The sequence below is a fragment of the Amblyomma maculatum genome, chromosome 9 (assembly GCF_055883805.1).
Source record: "Amblyomma maculatum isolate TAMU_Amacu chromosome 9, ASM5588380v1, whole genome shotgun sequence".
NCBI classification, from domain to species: domain Eukaryota; kingdom Metazoa; phylum Arthropoda; class Arachnida; order Ixodida; family Ixodidae; genus Amblyomma; species Amblyomma maculatum.
In genome coordinates this window covers 60,126,893-60,142,671 of record NC_139352.1, presented here as the reverse complement: position 1 = coordinate 60,142,671, position 15,779 = coordinate 60,126,893, and the positions used below count along the sequence as shown (strand labels likewise).

General features: G+C 49.9%; 1 protein-coding gene across 1 annotated transcript in view; it reads right to left on the bottom strand.

Annotated features, from left to right (window-relative positions):
- LOC146179151 (uncharacterized) overlaps nt 1-15,779 on the bottom strand; it is a 134,791-nt gene that overhangs the window by 25,885 nt on the left and 93,127 nt on the right. The window contains exon 3 of the mRNA XM_084578833.1: nt 10,728-10,863. Within this exon, the coding sequence (XP_084434959.1) occupies nt 10,728-10,863 (136 nt within the window). The remainder of the gene's footprint in view (nt 1-10,727; nt 10,864-15,779) is intronic.

Genomic DNA, 15,779 nt, shown 5'->3' with positions numbered 1-15,779 from the left:
TGTGATGCCAGTGATCGAGGGTTAGGTGCTGTTCTCTGCCAGAGAGATGACGACGGTAATGAGCACCCCGTGCTCTACCTGAGCAGAAAACTGAGTTCTAGAGAGAGAGCTTATTGCGCGTCAGAGAAAGAGTGCGCTTGCATTGTATGGGCCATTCAAAAATTGCAGTGCTATCTTGGAGGGGCCAAATTCACCGTAGAGACGGACCATTGTCCCCTGGCTTGGCTGCAAACTGCGACATCGAAGAACAGTCGCCTTCTTAGGTGGAGCTTGATTTTACAGCAGTACAATTTTGAAATAAGATACAAAAAGGGGAAGTTAAATGGGAATGCGGACGCGCTTAGCCGCTCTTTCTAAGCGGTCCGAGATGTTCCTCACCATGTATCGAAATTGATAATCAGTTTTTTTTTTTTTTTCGTGCGCTTGTATATGTGTGACTATGTAAAGCAGCACGTTTGGTTTTCTAGGAATACGTGGGTCCTGAACGTCTTGAGAGTGGGCTTTTCTCGAACAACAATGGCAGTTTTCTTTTGACCTGGTCTCTTCAGACGGGAGCCGAGTGCTTGTTTAGACATGTGGTTGAGTTTCAGACAGCTCGAGCAATTTGGCCTACAACAATCAAGACAACGCGACAAGCAACAGCGAGCTTCAAGCGTTCACGTGCAGGCCATTAAGTCGTCTCTTCATGCAGCAGCTGGGACTGCTGCCCTCCGAGACTCTTCTGGCGGGGGAGGAGGCTGTTACGACCAAGCATCCGCATTTGCGCGCTCTATTGTTCGCCTGTGGGCATGGAAAAGTATTGTGAATATGTGGTGATGGTCCAATGGCTCTAAGTGAGCCTGTTTCCAGGAATCCTGTTTTGTAAGCCTGTTTTGCTTTGTGGACACTCTGCAAATGCCAAATTGACCCTGTCAAGAGAACGTCTGGAAAAACACAAAGAAACGTCCCCCTGCGGGAAATAGCAGGAAGTGCTTTCTTTTGTTCACCCTTCCAGTCGAGAAGGGCTATCGTCCAGTGAGGAATGTCTACTTTTCAAAGGAGACGACAGAGTGACATGTCCGCTGACGTGCAGGACAAGAAAGGAGCATGACGCATACAGCCATTAAGTGATTTCCCAGGAATGCAGGAAAGATTTGCAATTGTCGAAAACGGACAATGCTGGGAGCGGATGCGGCGCCACGTGCACTCGGGTTTCTGAGAAGTAAAACCCCTTGTCAGAACCAGCCTGTGGTTTCTTTGCTGAAGAATAGAAATGTACCTCCTCTCCTCGCCGTTCCCAAGCTTTTCCCGCCAACAAGTGATCACGCCCAACGAATGAATGCCGGACCAGTCAGTGCTTCAGACCATCAGTGCAGTGATGTGTTCGATTGGATGCCGATACCTGAGGGGCGTGCCCTGGATTTGGTTGGTCAGCATCTTCAGAGAGGGGCTGGACATAGGGGGTTTTAAGGACGCTGCAGAGCACGAAATGTCGCTCTGGGCCCTGGGTAAACGGCTCATCCAGTCGCTTCTCGCTATGAACTCTTAACGCTTGTCATTTTGCTGATGTACCCTTCTTTTTTCATGTAAATATTCTTGTAAATACGTTTTCTCAAAGTGCCAGTAAACCTGCTTGTATATATTTTACCAACTTCGAAGATTCAGTCCTTCTTCAACCCCGAGTCTCTGCACGCTACCAAGTGAAGGCCGGGTCGACGTAGCCCCAGCGTCACGACAAGGACCCCATTTTATTCGTCCTCTCGAACTGAAAAAAAAAAATAAAAAATAAAAAATAAAAAAAAATAAAAAAAAAGGAGAGGGAGCCCGGACCAGCAAAAGCTCTGTCAGGCTTAAAACCAATTAAAAATAAATAAAAGGGAGCAGAAGCTCAATATTTTTTTTTAAACACTTTTTTTTAAAGCGAAAGAAGGTATAAAAAAAAAAAAAAAAGAGGTCCATGTCGCAAGGTGGTCCACGCTGGCTTAAATCACCGGTTACTCTGCGAAAGGGACCCCAGGCAATACTCGACACCTGACGCCCTTCCCCGACGTGAAAGTTCGGAGTATCAAGTCGACTCAAGCTGCCTTTGCTGGCGTCGACGGGGACATGCGCCACCACCACGACCACGGCGGCCTTAACAGCGGCAGCAGCAGCAACAACACACCCGCCACCAACAAATCATGTCTGAAGCAGACGGCAATCCGACGATAAACAAAACAACCCGCCATCTCTTTGCCAAGCGCGTTTCCTATCTCTCTCTCTCTTTCCTTCGCAATAAAGAGAAAATGCGCCGCGCCTAGTCGAGTCGGGTCTGGTCTGGTCCGGTCTCGTCGGCGTGGTTATACGTGCCTCCGACGAAAAAGCACTAAACAAAGCGCGGCGCGAGTTCGCTTCGACGCACTTCGAATTGCGTGCAGCACGGCGAAAGCCTAGGCTAGCTGAGTGCTGCCAGATTCGCGGAAGAGAAGGTCGCGTCCGATGCTCACACTGCAGCAGTACGCGGCCGCGCGTCGCTCCTACCTTGCCCCAACAAGTGGTCTGCCCCGTAGTTATCACCTTTAACCCCACAAAGGTCGCAGCAGTGTTTTAAGGGATGGTTTGGTTTGGTTTGTGGGGTTTAACGTCCCAAAGCGACTCAGGCTATGAGAGACGCCGTAGTGGAGGACTCTGGAAATTTCGACCACCTGGGGTTCTTTAAATTTCCGCAGTCCTCCACTACGACAACAGTGCGAAATCACCGGTTACTCTGCGAGAGAGAATAACAACTACGTTTGACAAGCAGTCGGCGCGCACCAAGTGATTGCATTCCTACGCGCCGGTCACTGCTGTCAACTACGGTGGCAATCATGTGCGCGTCTCCCTAATTGGCACAGGTCGCACTTACCTTTCGTAGTACTGCAACAGCTAGTGAAACGGGCTGTTTCTTGGTTGGTTTGGTTGGTTTGTGGGGTTTAACGTCCCAAACGTCTTAAAGCGACTCAAGCTATGAGAGACGCCGTAGTGGAGGACTCCGGAAATTTCGACCACCTGGGGTTCTTTAACGTGCACTGACACGGGCGCCTTGCTTTCCGCCTACATCGAAAAGCGGCCGCCGAGGCCGGGATCCGCGTCCTTGGGAACAGTATTCGAGCGAACACTGCGCCACCCCGGCGGGGCTGGCTATAGTTTCTGTTTAGGTTCTTGCCACAGCCACGGGCATGCGCAATGCTTGTGACAATAACCCCCCCCCCCCCCCCCCCCACCCCACCTTCCCTTCTTTGCTTTTGTACAGCTCTAAATCTGAGACCTACAATTCCGGTGCCTGTGCACATATTGATCCCATTAACCTTATTGGCGGAACTCTCAGCATTAATTTTGTACAGTCAGCGGGTCTCACGTCAGTCATACAAAATGACGCAGTGCGTGCTGAGTGGAAGATCAGATAGGTGCTCATTGTCTGTACTCACCTTCTGCGCACGCTCACAAGACGCTGCACCGAACTGACACCACTACGCAGACATCGAGCGGCGTGGTTACATCGGCGTACCAGGCGCTAAGCCTTTCTCGCGCCATTGCGCACGCGCCGACGCGCAGTTTCGCGCATGCTGAGGAGCGCGAACAGAAAGGAGCAAATAGAAGAAAAGTAAGGCGAGGGAAATAAAATTTAAAAGTACAGTCGTCCGCACCGCCGTATACGCGAGGAGTTTTCTGTAAACACCGCGCCGTAAGGAATAAGGAAAAGAGAAAGGGCGAAGAAGAAGGGAGGGCGCGCTTCGCCCAAACCCGGAAATGCACTTTGCGAAACAGGCATCTCGGCGCTCAACCGGCCGTTACATAATTCACCGCAGCCTAACTGGCACTGGACATACGCGGTGCCTATAGAGACACGGAGGAGCTAACCTACATACAAAGTGAGAGGTCAATAAATTAGACTCGCGAGTTGTCTTTCACAGAAACTTTTAAAAGAAGGAAGAAACAGACTCCAAAACTGAAAGGCCTTGGCTCTTTACAGGATACGCACTCGATCCCTGCTGCTGCTCGTTTAGCTGTCGCGTTTCCTTTTTTTTTTTTCTTTTTTGGACAAACATTTTCACACCTCCAGCGATGATGGCACGGACCGACCACAAGTTAGACACTCTTGAGCGAAGTGATGGAGCGTTTTAATGAACGCGCGGACAGTTGAAACACAGTTGAGCAACGCTCGACCAAAGAAGACATGTTCGCCACAGACCTCAAGGCTCGAAGTGCACAGCCGTTGCTGAAGAGCCAACGACGCACGTGCCTCAAAATAAAGTCGCTTCTGAACGTTCTCAAGCGTTCGCTGAAAGCTATTTTTCAGCACCTCACTGCGCTACAGCGATTAGATTATGCCGACAACGGCCTTGCCAGCACGACAACCGCGCGACGACGCAACAAGGCCGAGGCGTCAACAGCTGTCACCATACCGGCATCAGTAACTACAAATCATAATCTCTCTCTGAACATACTACCTACACAATCGTGACGGGCTTGTGGTGCAGCGATCCTCGACAAATTCGCTTAATCTGCTATTATTTCTTTACGCTGAAAAAAAGTGCCCCTAAGCTGGTTGTTGTTAAAACCACAAAGCCTCCGAGACCTTATATTGATTACCTCGTTGCTGCTGCGGTGCAGCTCGCCTTGTGTTATCATAGGCAGGGGCGAGCGGCCCACCTCTCAGGGGGCGCCTAGTCGCCCCTTACGGTACCAAAGCCACTTAGCCTCTACCCTGTCGCACCTGTGCCCACCTCTCCGGGGGCGCCTAGTCGCCCGTATCTTTATCCTGTCGCACCAGTGCCGTCATTTAAATGTGCAAGGTTATGGCCGTAGATTTTTTTAAGATACTGGCGGCCAAGTACTCGCGATGTCGCGTTTCAAGAACTGCTTACTTGCCATCTTTACCACCGGAAAGCCGGAGGCGCAAGAACCGTAGTGAGAAGCGCGTCATCATTTTCAATTTTGCATCCATGACAAACTTAACTTGCTTTTAAGCGCGCTATATTCTGCAATGTTGCAAATTTATCGCATCAAAATAGATGTTTTATAGCCATTCCCCATCTTTTCGCGCCATTTTGGCCCTAAGGCTTTAGTGGGAGGGGGTTAGAGGGAGGGGGTGGTAAAATTTGGCTCCCCCTAATGCTGAACCCTGCGCACGCCTTTCCTTTGCCTGCGTTCTTTCGCGCAGTGCTTTCTCTTTTATTTAGCCATGAACCAACCAACCTAGACAAAGATTAGGAGGACGCTTGAACTTCGTCTCTTTCTCCTTTTTTTTTCCGCGTTTCAACCATTTCAATTTTAGAATTATCATTACTGTAACGTGTATTATAAAGTAACATCAGGGTACGCATTCCGTGTTCACGTCGTTATTGAAAGTATCGCTATCTCCTTGACCTCTAATCATCCGATTGGTGGAAACGCCGGAACCGGAAGTGGTGGCAATCAAACTGACACCCAGTTCCGGTTTTTCCACCGATCAGATGACTAGAGGTCAGAGAGATAAAGCTACTTTCAATAACGAAGCAAACTCGGAATGCGGACTCGGTACACACCCCAAATACGTGTTAGCGCAGCACAACGTGCGTTCACTCTACGTGTTGCGTGCCCCTCTGGCATGCAGACGACCTGGATTCGAACCCCGAATTTATTTCATTGAATAGGTTTATTTTGAACGTGGGGTGTTCGAAATTCCCGCGCGAGGTGATGCGGTTGTAACTTCACAACGCTGTAGATCAATCAATATTTTTCTCCACGAATATCGCCGACGCTCTGGGGTGCCGACAACTATACTGCTACTACGGCGCCGACGGCTTTTTCGATCGCAAAAGTCCTGATTCAAGTGCTTCGCGAGAGGACGAGGGGGGAAATTAATGCTAATACATACTGTGACATCATCATCATCATCAGCCTGACTATACCCACTGCAGGGCGAAGGCCTCTCCCATATTTCTCCAATTAACCCGATTCTGTGCTAGCTGCATCCACCTGACCCCGGCCAACTTCTTAACCTCATTCGCCCACCTAACTTTCTGCCGTCCCCTGCCATACGCTTTCCTTCCTTTGGAATCCAGTTTGTTACCCTAAGCGACCATCGGTTATCCTCTCTTCGCACTACATCCCCTCGCCAAGCCCATTTCTTCTTGATTTCCACTAGAATGTCAGTAATTTGAGTTATTTCTCTGACCCACACTGCACGCTTCCTATCTCTCAATGTTACCCCTACCATTTTTCGTTCCATAGCCATCTGGGTTGTTCTCAACTTAAGTAGAACCCTGTGACATATTAATCCCAATAACAAGAGCCATGTGTATCTAATCACGTGAACTGGGCCACGCCTATTCGATCGACTTGTAGAGGCATAATGCATGGATGGTAGAACGCATTCTTCGGTGCGTTTCTCGTGTCCATGCATTAAAAATCCGACAACCTCGTATAATAGCGTATGATATAACCTGCGCTTCTGTCGTAAAACCACAGCCGTTGTTCTATCCGGTCTCTCAGTCACGTTCGCTGACACTCAGCGGCATGCAACTGGCAGCTAAAGTTTACGAGATGCCAGAAAATGTACAGTATCCTCATCTACGCGTAACGACACCACAGCTGTTTGAGCACGTATAGGTCTCCCCATGCATGCAAGCGTTTCGGTGGATTGGCCGCCCTGGAAGCGGCGGAATCTTCTTATCTTTTTTTTTTCACACTGTTGCTGCCGTCTGCTCTGGACGGGACGAGACGGACGGACGGACTTTTTAGGAGCGTCACATTTGAAACGGGGTGGTGGCAGTTTCCATCATGCTCATTTTTTTCTTTCTTATGTTGTTATAAATCCGCTAACTATTTCGTCGTTTCAGTTGCTAAACTTTTATTTCTATCCTCCTAATCTTGTGTCCTTTTTCTGCTTTCCAGCCACCAATCTTCCGACCGCTTTTTGCTAACTTGCACCACAGATTCATTCACCCGACCAATGGCGTCTCAGGGAGATGGATACCATCGCATTCAAGTATAAGATGCTCAGTTGTTTCTACGGATATACCGCATGCACACAGCACATGTGTCATCTTCTTGGTTAAATTTATTTTTGTGGCTGCGTGTTAAGGCACCCAGACCTAGCTTCATAGGACCAAGCCTATTGAGTTATCAAATAAAGATTCCTTCCTGATAATAATAATAAATAATTGGTTCACAGGAAAGGCAAGGCGCAGTATCTGTCACGCCTGTTTCTGTGGACACCTGAACCGCGCCGTAAGGGAAGGGAGGAAGGTGGGAGTGAAAGTGGAAAGAGAGAAAGAGGAGTCGTAGTGGAGGGCTATGGAGTAATTTAATATGATCCTGTAATCAAAGGAGAACACTGACAGAACATTAATTTTTAACTGATTTATTTATAGGAAGGGAAAGGCGCGGTAACTGTCTCACTTGTTTTCTCTGGACACCGTAACCGCGCCGTAAGGGAAGGGAGGAAGGTGGAAATGAAAGTGGCAAGAGAGAAAGAGGAGCCGTAGTGGAGGGCTACGGAGTAATTTTGACATCGCACAGCACACGGACGCATCTTCGTTTCGCCTCCGTCGAAACGCAGCCGCTGCGGTCGGGTTCGAACCCGGGTACTCCGGCACAGTAGTCGGGCGTCTTACCACAGCACCACCCCGGCGGGGCCCTTCCTGACACTTTCGGTGTATTTCTACACTATGCTTCTTTTCCATATTTACATTCTGCGCGCGGCAGCGTCCCCTGCTCACAAAAACAGAGGTGCCGCGTATGCCATTGAGGCTCGACCACAACAGCACGATGCATCTCTGAGGCGGTGGGCTGCGAGGCGTCTACCATTGCCTTCTGTCCAGCCTGGGCGTTCAGCATGAGAACGCTGGAAGCGCCAAAAAGTGTCAGCAATCGCAGTTTCCCGCAGCAGAAGCCCACAGCAGCGGAGACGGCGACGAATGTCTCTGATCGCCCGATCACTTCTCGAGTTCCTATTCTACGTTGTATCGTAAGCTCTGGGCTGCGTGCCCTTGTAGACTCTTATGAGACTGGTGTCCAATGCACTGAGTGATCAACATGAATGCGTATAGACATTTCGCGTCTTGAATCCGTGGTGCATTTTCCATCTTTCGTCCACGTCACGGCGAGTGCCTTGGCTCTCCGCATGTGCCATATCCTCCCCCTACCTCCCTATGAGCTGGGCTTCTTGAATCGGCGGACTAGGCGAAGGAAGAGCTTTTCAAGGGAACTCCTCCTTACCAGGTTCTCACGTCCGCAATGAATCAATGAATGAATGAATGAATGAATGAATGAATGAATGAATGAATGAATGAATGAATGAAACAACTTTATTGGAGCTGTCCAACTGCCCTGCGCAAGTAACCGCAGCCCGTGCACGTGACACAGATGACTCGATGCTTCGCTGTAGCTAGAGGCCCAGAGGGCACTCATAGCACACGCAAGCGAGGTGGCCCGACTCAGTGGAGCCCTGGACTAGGGGCCCAACCACGGCCAGGGAGGTGACGGACTTCCAGAAGAAGCCTCGACCTCCACCGCTAACAAACTTACAAAAGACAAATAAAGTTTTCAATCAATCAATCAATCAATCTCTGCGCCTTGGGCATTCTCTGTACCCGAGGCAAATTCTCCATGCCTCGCGTAGATTCCCTCGGCGTCTGAACCCAAAGCATATTCTCTCTGCCTCTGCTAAGGGCTTCATCGGCAAGGTCGGCAAAGTGTCGTGCCGTTTAGACAGCCTTTTTTATATACACGGTCTGACATTCAAACTAAGCAACGCTGTATGATCAGTAGAGCGTGTGTCGTTACTAGTTAGAGACGCCGTAAAGGTTGGCATCAGGAGAGATTTCGACCCCACGTCCCACACAGCACGTGGCCACCTTTTTAGTTTTGCCTTCAGCGATATACTCTGACCGCTGCCGCCGGAATTCGATTCCGCGACCTCGGCCTCATGCAACCGAACGCCGTATCCACTGAGCTACAGCGCAATTCGCCGCGCTTCTATCGATAATCAGCAACGTTGGCACCAAAGCCGCATATTAGGTTCCAAATAAAGCCTCGCGTCGCAGACTCAAGCGCAGCCCCGTGACTAATCCGAGGTCATTCAGTCTCAGTTCTAGCAAACGGTGCGTCATATATGCTCAAACGAAACGCGCCATAAAACGCAGTATAAAAACAAACAACGGGAATAACAGGTGGTGGCTGCTAACCGCGGTTCTCGGAATCACATGTTCCGCGTCGGTAGAGTACAGGGCGACAGTGAATTCTGCGAATAGCAGCTGCCGCGCGGACCGCCCAAAAGCAGAGCAAGGCAGCGAAATGTCGGCCGTTCCTTTACGGCGGCCTTGGCAACAGGCAGCGGCGAAAGCGGGAGACAGAAGAAACGAAGAAAACGCAAAGACATTAATAAAAGCCGTTTGGGGCGCTCGCATCGTCTACTATACAACGCGGGACTGCGTTCCAAGACCCGTGAGTCACACAAGCACATAGTACAGTCCCGAGAGGCAGGCCCTCCTCCTCCCGCCGTCAGTCCCATATATCGTCGCCTGGCAGACGTCGCACCCGGAAGCTCAACAAAAGGACCCGCCGGCAACAGGTATATAAACAAGCTGGGGGGCGTGTGTCCTCTGCGCGCGTTCTTCCACTCTGCAGGTCCCTTTCTATAAATAGGTTATCGTAGAGTATCGTAAATGTGTTTACGGCGCGAGAGCGCCCTTCCCTTCGTTCCGCTTCCCGCTGCATCCACCAGCGCCATTACTCACCACCACCGGAGGCCTGTCGTGGCCGCAGGTTGTGTATGGACCGCTGGCACGCGACAAAACCATCACCGCTGCGTCGGCCGGCTGAAGATAGGCGTTTTCCCTTGCCCGGGACGAGTTCATGCATACGGCGCGTGCAAAGCGCGTGCGATCGCAACTTCAGTTCCGACCAGACGTCGACCACGGCCTTGCACCCTACGATGCACGCCATGAGTAAACGTATAGGACGTCTGTCAAAAATATAAAGGCAACGATTTGCATCTGGGACTCGCGGTTTCAGATTGCGATCCATTTTGCACCGCCAGCTCTTTCAAATGTCTGCACGCCGGGGAATATTAACTCCTATTCCAACTGTCCTGGAGTTCAGGGCCTCCAGGCTTCTATCAGATGTCGACTAGCCAGGACAGAATCAGGTGGCCTGCATATCTTTTGACAGAGCTTGCATGTACATCTGTGTATCTGGCCTTTGAAATGTGATCGCCGCGGACTGAAAACTAACTTGTGACCTTGCACACGGCACGCCACGACGGGAGACGATGTATGTTTTATTATTATTTTTTCGTTGTCTTTCTATGTGGTCCATTCCGTCCCTCTCTTAACGGCCGCTACGTCGTTATCTGCGGAGGACAAGCTTGCGTCCTTTGCACACTCGCATTCCAAAGGAGAGGTTATTGCCACAGTGGGGATATCATTGGGATATCCTAACTTCTAAGCATATCCGTTGACCTAAGCTCGTGATTGCTGGTCTCTACAGACTAGAAAGCAAGCTTCAACCTATAAGGTCTAGACACAAATCTTCCCTCCCCTTCTGTCCCCATTTTCAGGGCGCGGAAGAAGTCACGCTGACATCAGCAGTACGAATCATTACGCCCATAACGGCACGTCGAGAGGTCGCAACGGTCAGCGCTCGGTGCAGTGTGCGCGTGGCTGCCGAATTAGGGCTTCGAACGAGGCAGCGCTTCTTTTATGAGTGTATAGACAACGCTGAGCGGTAAAGAGAAGACATACCTCTCGTCCCTTACGGGCTGGTCCCGGCTGTTGCTTTTGGCGATGACCTTCTGCTCGAAGGAAGAGTGCGAGCTGTCCGAGAAGCTTCCCGAAGTCTGCCGGCTGCGGGTGGGATGAATGGGCGCCGCCACGCCACCTGCGGAAAGGAGCACAGACATCGGGTAGTCATCAACTTACCTGAGCATCAATTTTTTATAAGGATTCATAAATCATTTCTCCGTTTCGCATCCACAATAGACCGATCCCATCGGCCGATTCCACGACGCCACAGCTGCCGCGGTGCATGCTGGTGCACGTAGTTAACCCCCCCCCCCTCTCTCTCTCTCTCTCTCTCTCTCCAAAAGGTGATGCCCGATATCTCCGAAACCGTTTTAAAAACAGGCAAAAAAATCCCTGCAACTTCCGGAAGTGACGAAATCGCCGACTAGAACTTCCGGTGAGATTCGGTGAGATCCGACTCTGCTCGGCGGATCGAGCTAGGGCGCCCCGAGATCATTCCACCAAAACTGCAGCGTGTGAAACCTCCACACTTGAGATGGCGCCAACCACCTCCCCTCTGCAGAAACCAACGGACCAGCTAAACTAAACGACAAAGCGACGGCGAAATCAAGCTCGAATGAGGCATGGGAATGCGGTCAACGAAAACGCGAAATGTAACATCACTTCTGCTAACGCAGGTTTGTTGCATCACATCCTACAGGTATATATGATCACCTGCAAGAAACATCCATCATCTCAAAAAGATGGCCGATGGCAACAGGAGCCCCTTCCCACATCCAGATAAAAAAGGATAGAATAGGCGACGGTTGGGAAAGGGGGGACCGAGGTCACCATTCGGAGTTGCGAGGTGAGGTGAGTAGAAAAGGATGCCACACGCTGATCGATGGAGTGGACCACGGCACCGGCCGCTCGCGCAGTGTCAACATGCCAGCGGCTACTCTATCTGGTAGGAACACTAATGCTAATGCATACTCTGCGTAGTCAGCCGCACTGATCGCCTGTGAGGTTTTCTTTTTTTTCTTTTAGTGCAAAAGCACGCATCTGCCATCTGGAGGGTCAGAACCTAGCAAAATTGTCTAATGCCTGTGCCGTCACTCTGATTGGCTGAGCTGTTTCGTGACATCACAACCACGTGGCCTCGCGCGGGTAATTCAAAGCGGCTCTAACACGCGAGTCTCCTGGACGGGTCCTTCAAGTTCGCCAGCCAACAGGGAGAGTGAATGAGAGCATGACTTATCATGACTCCAGTGCTTTCACACTAAAGAACCATCGCAGCGGATTGAAACCGGTCGGTTTCGAACCTAGGCACTCGGGTTGAGTAGCCCAGAGCCACCGCGGCGGGTGCTTTTTCTTGTTATACAAGCTAACGGATTAAACCTCCACCATTTGAAGCGGCGGTCCTAGATGGCGCTACAAGCGGCTAAACCCGTGGCCTCCGCGATCAAGCGTACCGTTGGAACGCAACTGATCGCAGAGGTCACGGTTAAAACCCCGTCATTCAACACGGTGGCTCCCAGATGAAGCCACATGTAAAGCTGAAACTGCAGCGCGCCAGGCCCCTATAGCCACAGAAAGTTTACCCAACCCCAATTTCGCAAAATATGAGAATTCCATACAAAATTATCTGCCTTTTTTTTCTCTGTTCCTCAGCAACGCATAGAATTGTTGAATACGGATCGAGATTATTCTCCGCGGCACGTGCGAGTAGATTTATCGCTCTGGTCTTATCTGCTGGAGTGCCTGCGGGTGTGCCCACGGTAAACAACAGCACGTTTGTTTACATGAGCAGCTCCAGGTAACCGCGATACCATCAGCTGACAGCGATACTCCCTCCACATATTCGCGCCATGCAAGGTGGTAAATATATACACGCTGCTGTCTACCTACACATATGGCGGAGTCCACGCAGCGGCTAAACCGCAGTCGGTTATCGCATAAAGAAATCAAACACAGGCTATCTTTGGAGGCAAGTAAGATAACATTTTCATGAACAAGCGTATGGCTCCATTGTGCTCTGCAGCATACGGAGAAACCAGCTAAAAGGCATGCCGGAGCAAACCTAAGTTGCACGACATTGCTTTTAGACTACTGATCATAAAACTGTCTTTGTGCACGTCAACAAGTGCGAAACCGTCCGAACAGCAGTCTTGTGCAGTAAAGCGTTTAACCCTGTAAAACTGTATGTCTAGCCAAGTCAGAGTACCACTCGATCTTTGGGATGTAACCGTGATAAACCGCTACTGTTGGTAAACCGTGTTGAGCAACTGAGCGCCTTACCACTCAGCCATCGAACAGCCTCGTGAGAGCTGTTTACGGGAAGAAGTTCGTAGCAGCTGTCTCTTTTCTCGGTGGAAACCTCAAATGAGCTCCCAAGGAAGGGTGGGGCGTGAGAGTGAAGGGTAAAAGAGAAACGGTTTTAGTTTAGTTTAAGGCGTCCTAAAGCTACCCGGGCTGTGAGGGACGCCGAAAGCATGGAGCTCTAGAAATTTCGACCATCTGGCTTTCTTCACATGCGATGACATTGACGAGCGCCTTGATTTCAGTCTCCATTGTAAAGCGGCCGCCACAGACGGGAATCGAACCCACGTCTTTGGGGGGGGGGGGGAGGGGGGGATCAGCAGTCGAGAGTTCTATCTACTGAGCTACAGCTGCGGGGCGCACTGGAGGGCTCCGGAATTATTTCAACATACCTAATAATCGCACCGCAAAGTTCGTGGACGCCTTCTTAAGTTCCACGTCCATCTAGACATGTCCGCCGTGGACGGGTGTGAACAGTTGCCGAACGCGCTACCCAATGGACCATCGCAATTGGGTGCCGTGACGAAAGCCAGTTCGCATCGGCAAGACCACCTAAGAGGAACGGGGGAAAGGGGAACTAGCTTTTGAGCAGCTCCCCAAGCCGCGCCTAGCGTTGCGAAGAGGAGAAGGTAGGAGGAGACGAAACGCAGAGCGCGCACCTCTTCAGGTCTCGCTGCATAGACATAACGCGGACGAAATAAATTTAACTGCGTAAACATTATCCCGCTCACTACGCGAGATGTGTCCGGCTTTGGCGTGTCAAGTCTCGGTGGCAAGGAGGCAAACTGGAGAGAAAAATTCCCTTCGCCCTTTTCAGGCTCAACTGAGGGACGAAGAAGAAAAGGTGAGAGGCGACGGGCGGCCAGACGGACATCACGGTCGCCAGAGTATCACGCTCCCTTGTCGCACGTAAGGCTCCTCTATAGTGGAGCCTAAGTCGCACGGACAAAAGGCCCGTTCACACTTGCGACTAGCAGCGGTCGCGCGACCGTTTTGGTCGAAAAGCGACAGTCGCAAATGGTCGCATCGGTCGAAAAGCGACTGCCGCGGGCCGATCAGGCACCGCTCGAATTTCCAGTCGCGCGACTACTAGTCGCAAACCATTTCACCAATCAGCGAGGTCCCGGAGTACTCGGACGAGCACCTTCTCAATGCAATTAAAGAATACCCCTACTTTTTCAACAAACGGCACCCGGAATTCAAAGGCAGGGAGATAGAATATGGCCTGGGAGGAGATTGGAAAGATATTCGGACTATCCGGTAAGTACCATGAACTTCTGAGAAATGGGTTTTTCACGCAAGTGCAACATTTTATATTGATATCACGGCGACTGACATCGTCTATTCGTCGTCGGCGTTCTCTTGGAAACACGAGAGCGCGGCATGCGTACCGGCTCGCCTGAAAAAGCTGAAGTGTCTGGCAAGCGGCAGCTACCGACGTTCACTGTCATCGCCCAGAAGCTCTCCTACTCCCAACTCGTTCGGAACGAGAACAGAACGAGAAGGCGACTGTCGCAAGTGTGAACATCGCTAGTGGCGAGCTCCTCTCCTCTGGTCGCGCGACTGGTAGTCGCGCGTCCTCATCTACAGTATTTCCCGCTCAATTTAATCCAAAAGCCAGAGTATTTAATCATAGCGCCATAGAATTTAATCTAGGCGCCACAGAAAATAATCCAAGCGCCAAAACATTTAATCCTGCCGCCACTGATTTTCATCTGGTCGCACTCCAACAGTTCCTGGACAGCCAAGACCATTAAATTTATTTCATCAACCCTATAATCATGCGTATCAAATAATGGAGCTTTCTGAGCGTATTAATATGAATAATGTTGTCAAGCGTTTTTGGTGAGTCATGTGACAGTGTAATGTGATTTGGTCTCACAGCGCGATAATGCGCCCATTTTTCAACTGTATCAACACGGGTGTCAAATGAAAGGGCTTTTCGTGCTTAATGAGGCGAATATAGCAGTAAAACGACTATGCTGAGTTACACGACAATGTAACATGATTTCTCTTGACATGCGCGATAATTTGCTTTTTCTTTAACCTTACAATCATGGGTATCAAATGATCGGGCTTTCTGAGCGTATTAAGAAAAATAAGGTTGGAAAGCGATTTTGAGTAGTCATGTGACAGTGTAACGTGATTAGGTGTGACATGCGCAATAACGCGTCCCTTTTTCAACAGTATCATCACGGGTATCCAATGAAAGGGCTTTTCGAGCTTGATAAGGCGAACATTGCAGTAAAACGATTTTGCTGAGTTACATAACAGTGTAACATGATTTCTCCGGACATGCGCGATAATTTGCTTTTTTTTAACCTTATAGTCATGGGTATCAAATGATCGGGCTTTCTGAGCACATTAAGATGAATAAGGTTGTAAAGAGATTTTGATGAGTCATGTTACAGTGTAACGTGATACGTGATATTTTTAGCTTTTGGCACCCTATAGTCATGTGTTCCAAATGATTCAGGTTTTTGAGAGTAATGAGGCGAATGTTTCAGTAATATAGCTTTGCTGAGTTACAAGGCCATGTAGTGTGATATGGTGTGACATCCGCGATAGTTTCCCTCATTTTGAACCGTACAATCACAGGTATCAAATGAGTCGGTGCTTTGAGAGCATAAAGATGAGTACTCGAATGAATAAATTTTGCTGAAATATGACACATTTCCACTTGACACCGCTGACATTCCATTAAATAAACACTTTTTTCAACCCTATCAGCACCGGTATCAAATGATGAATAGT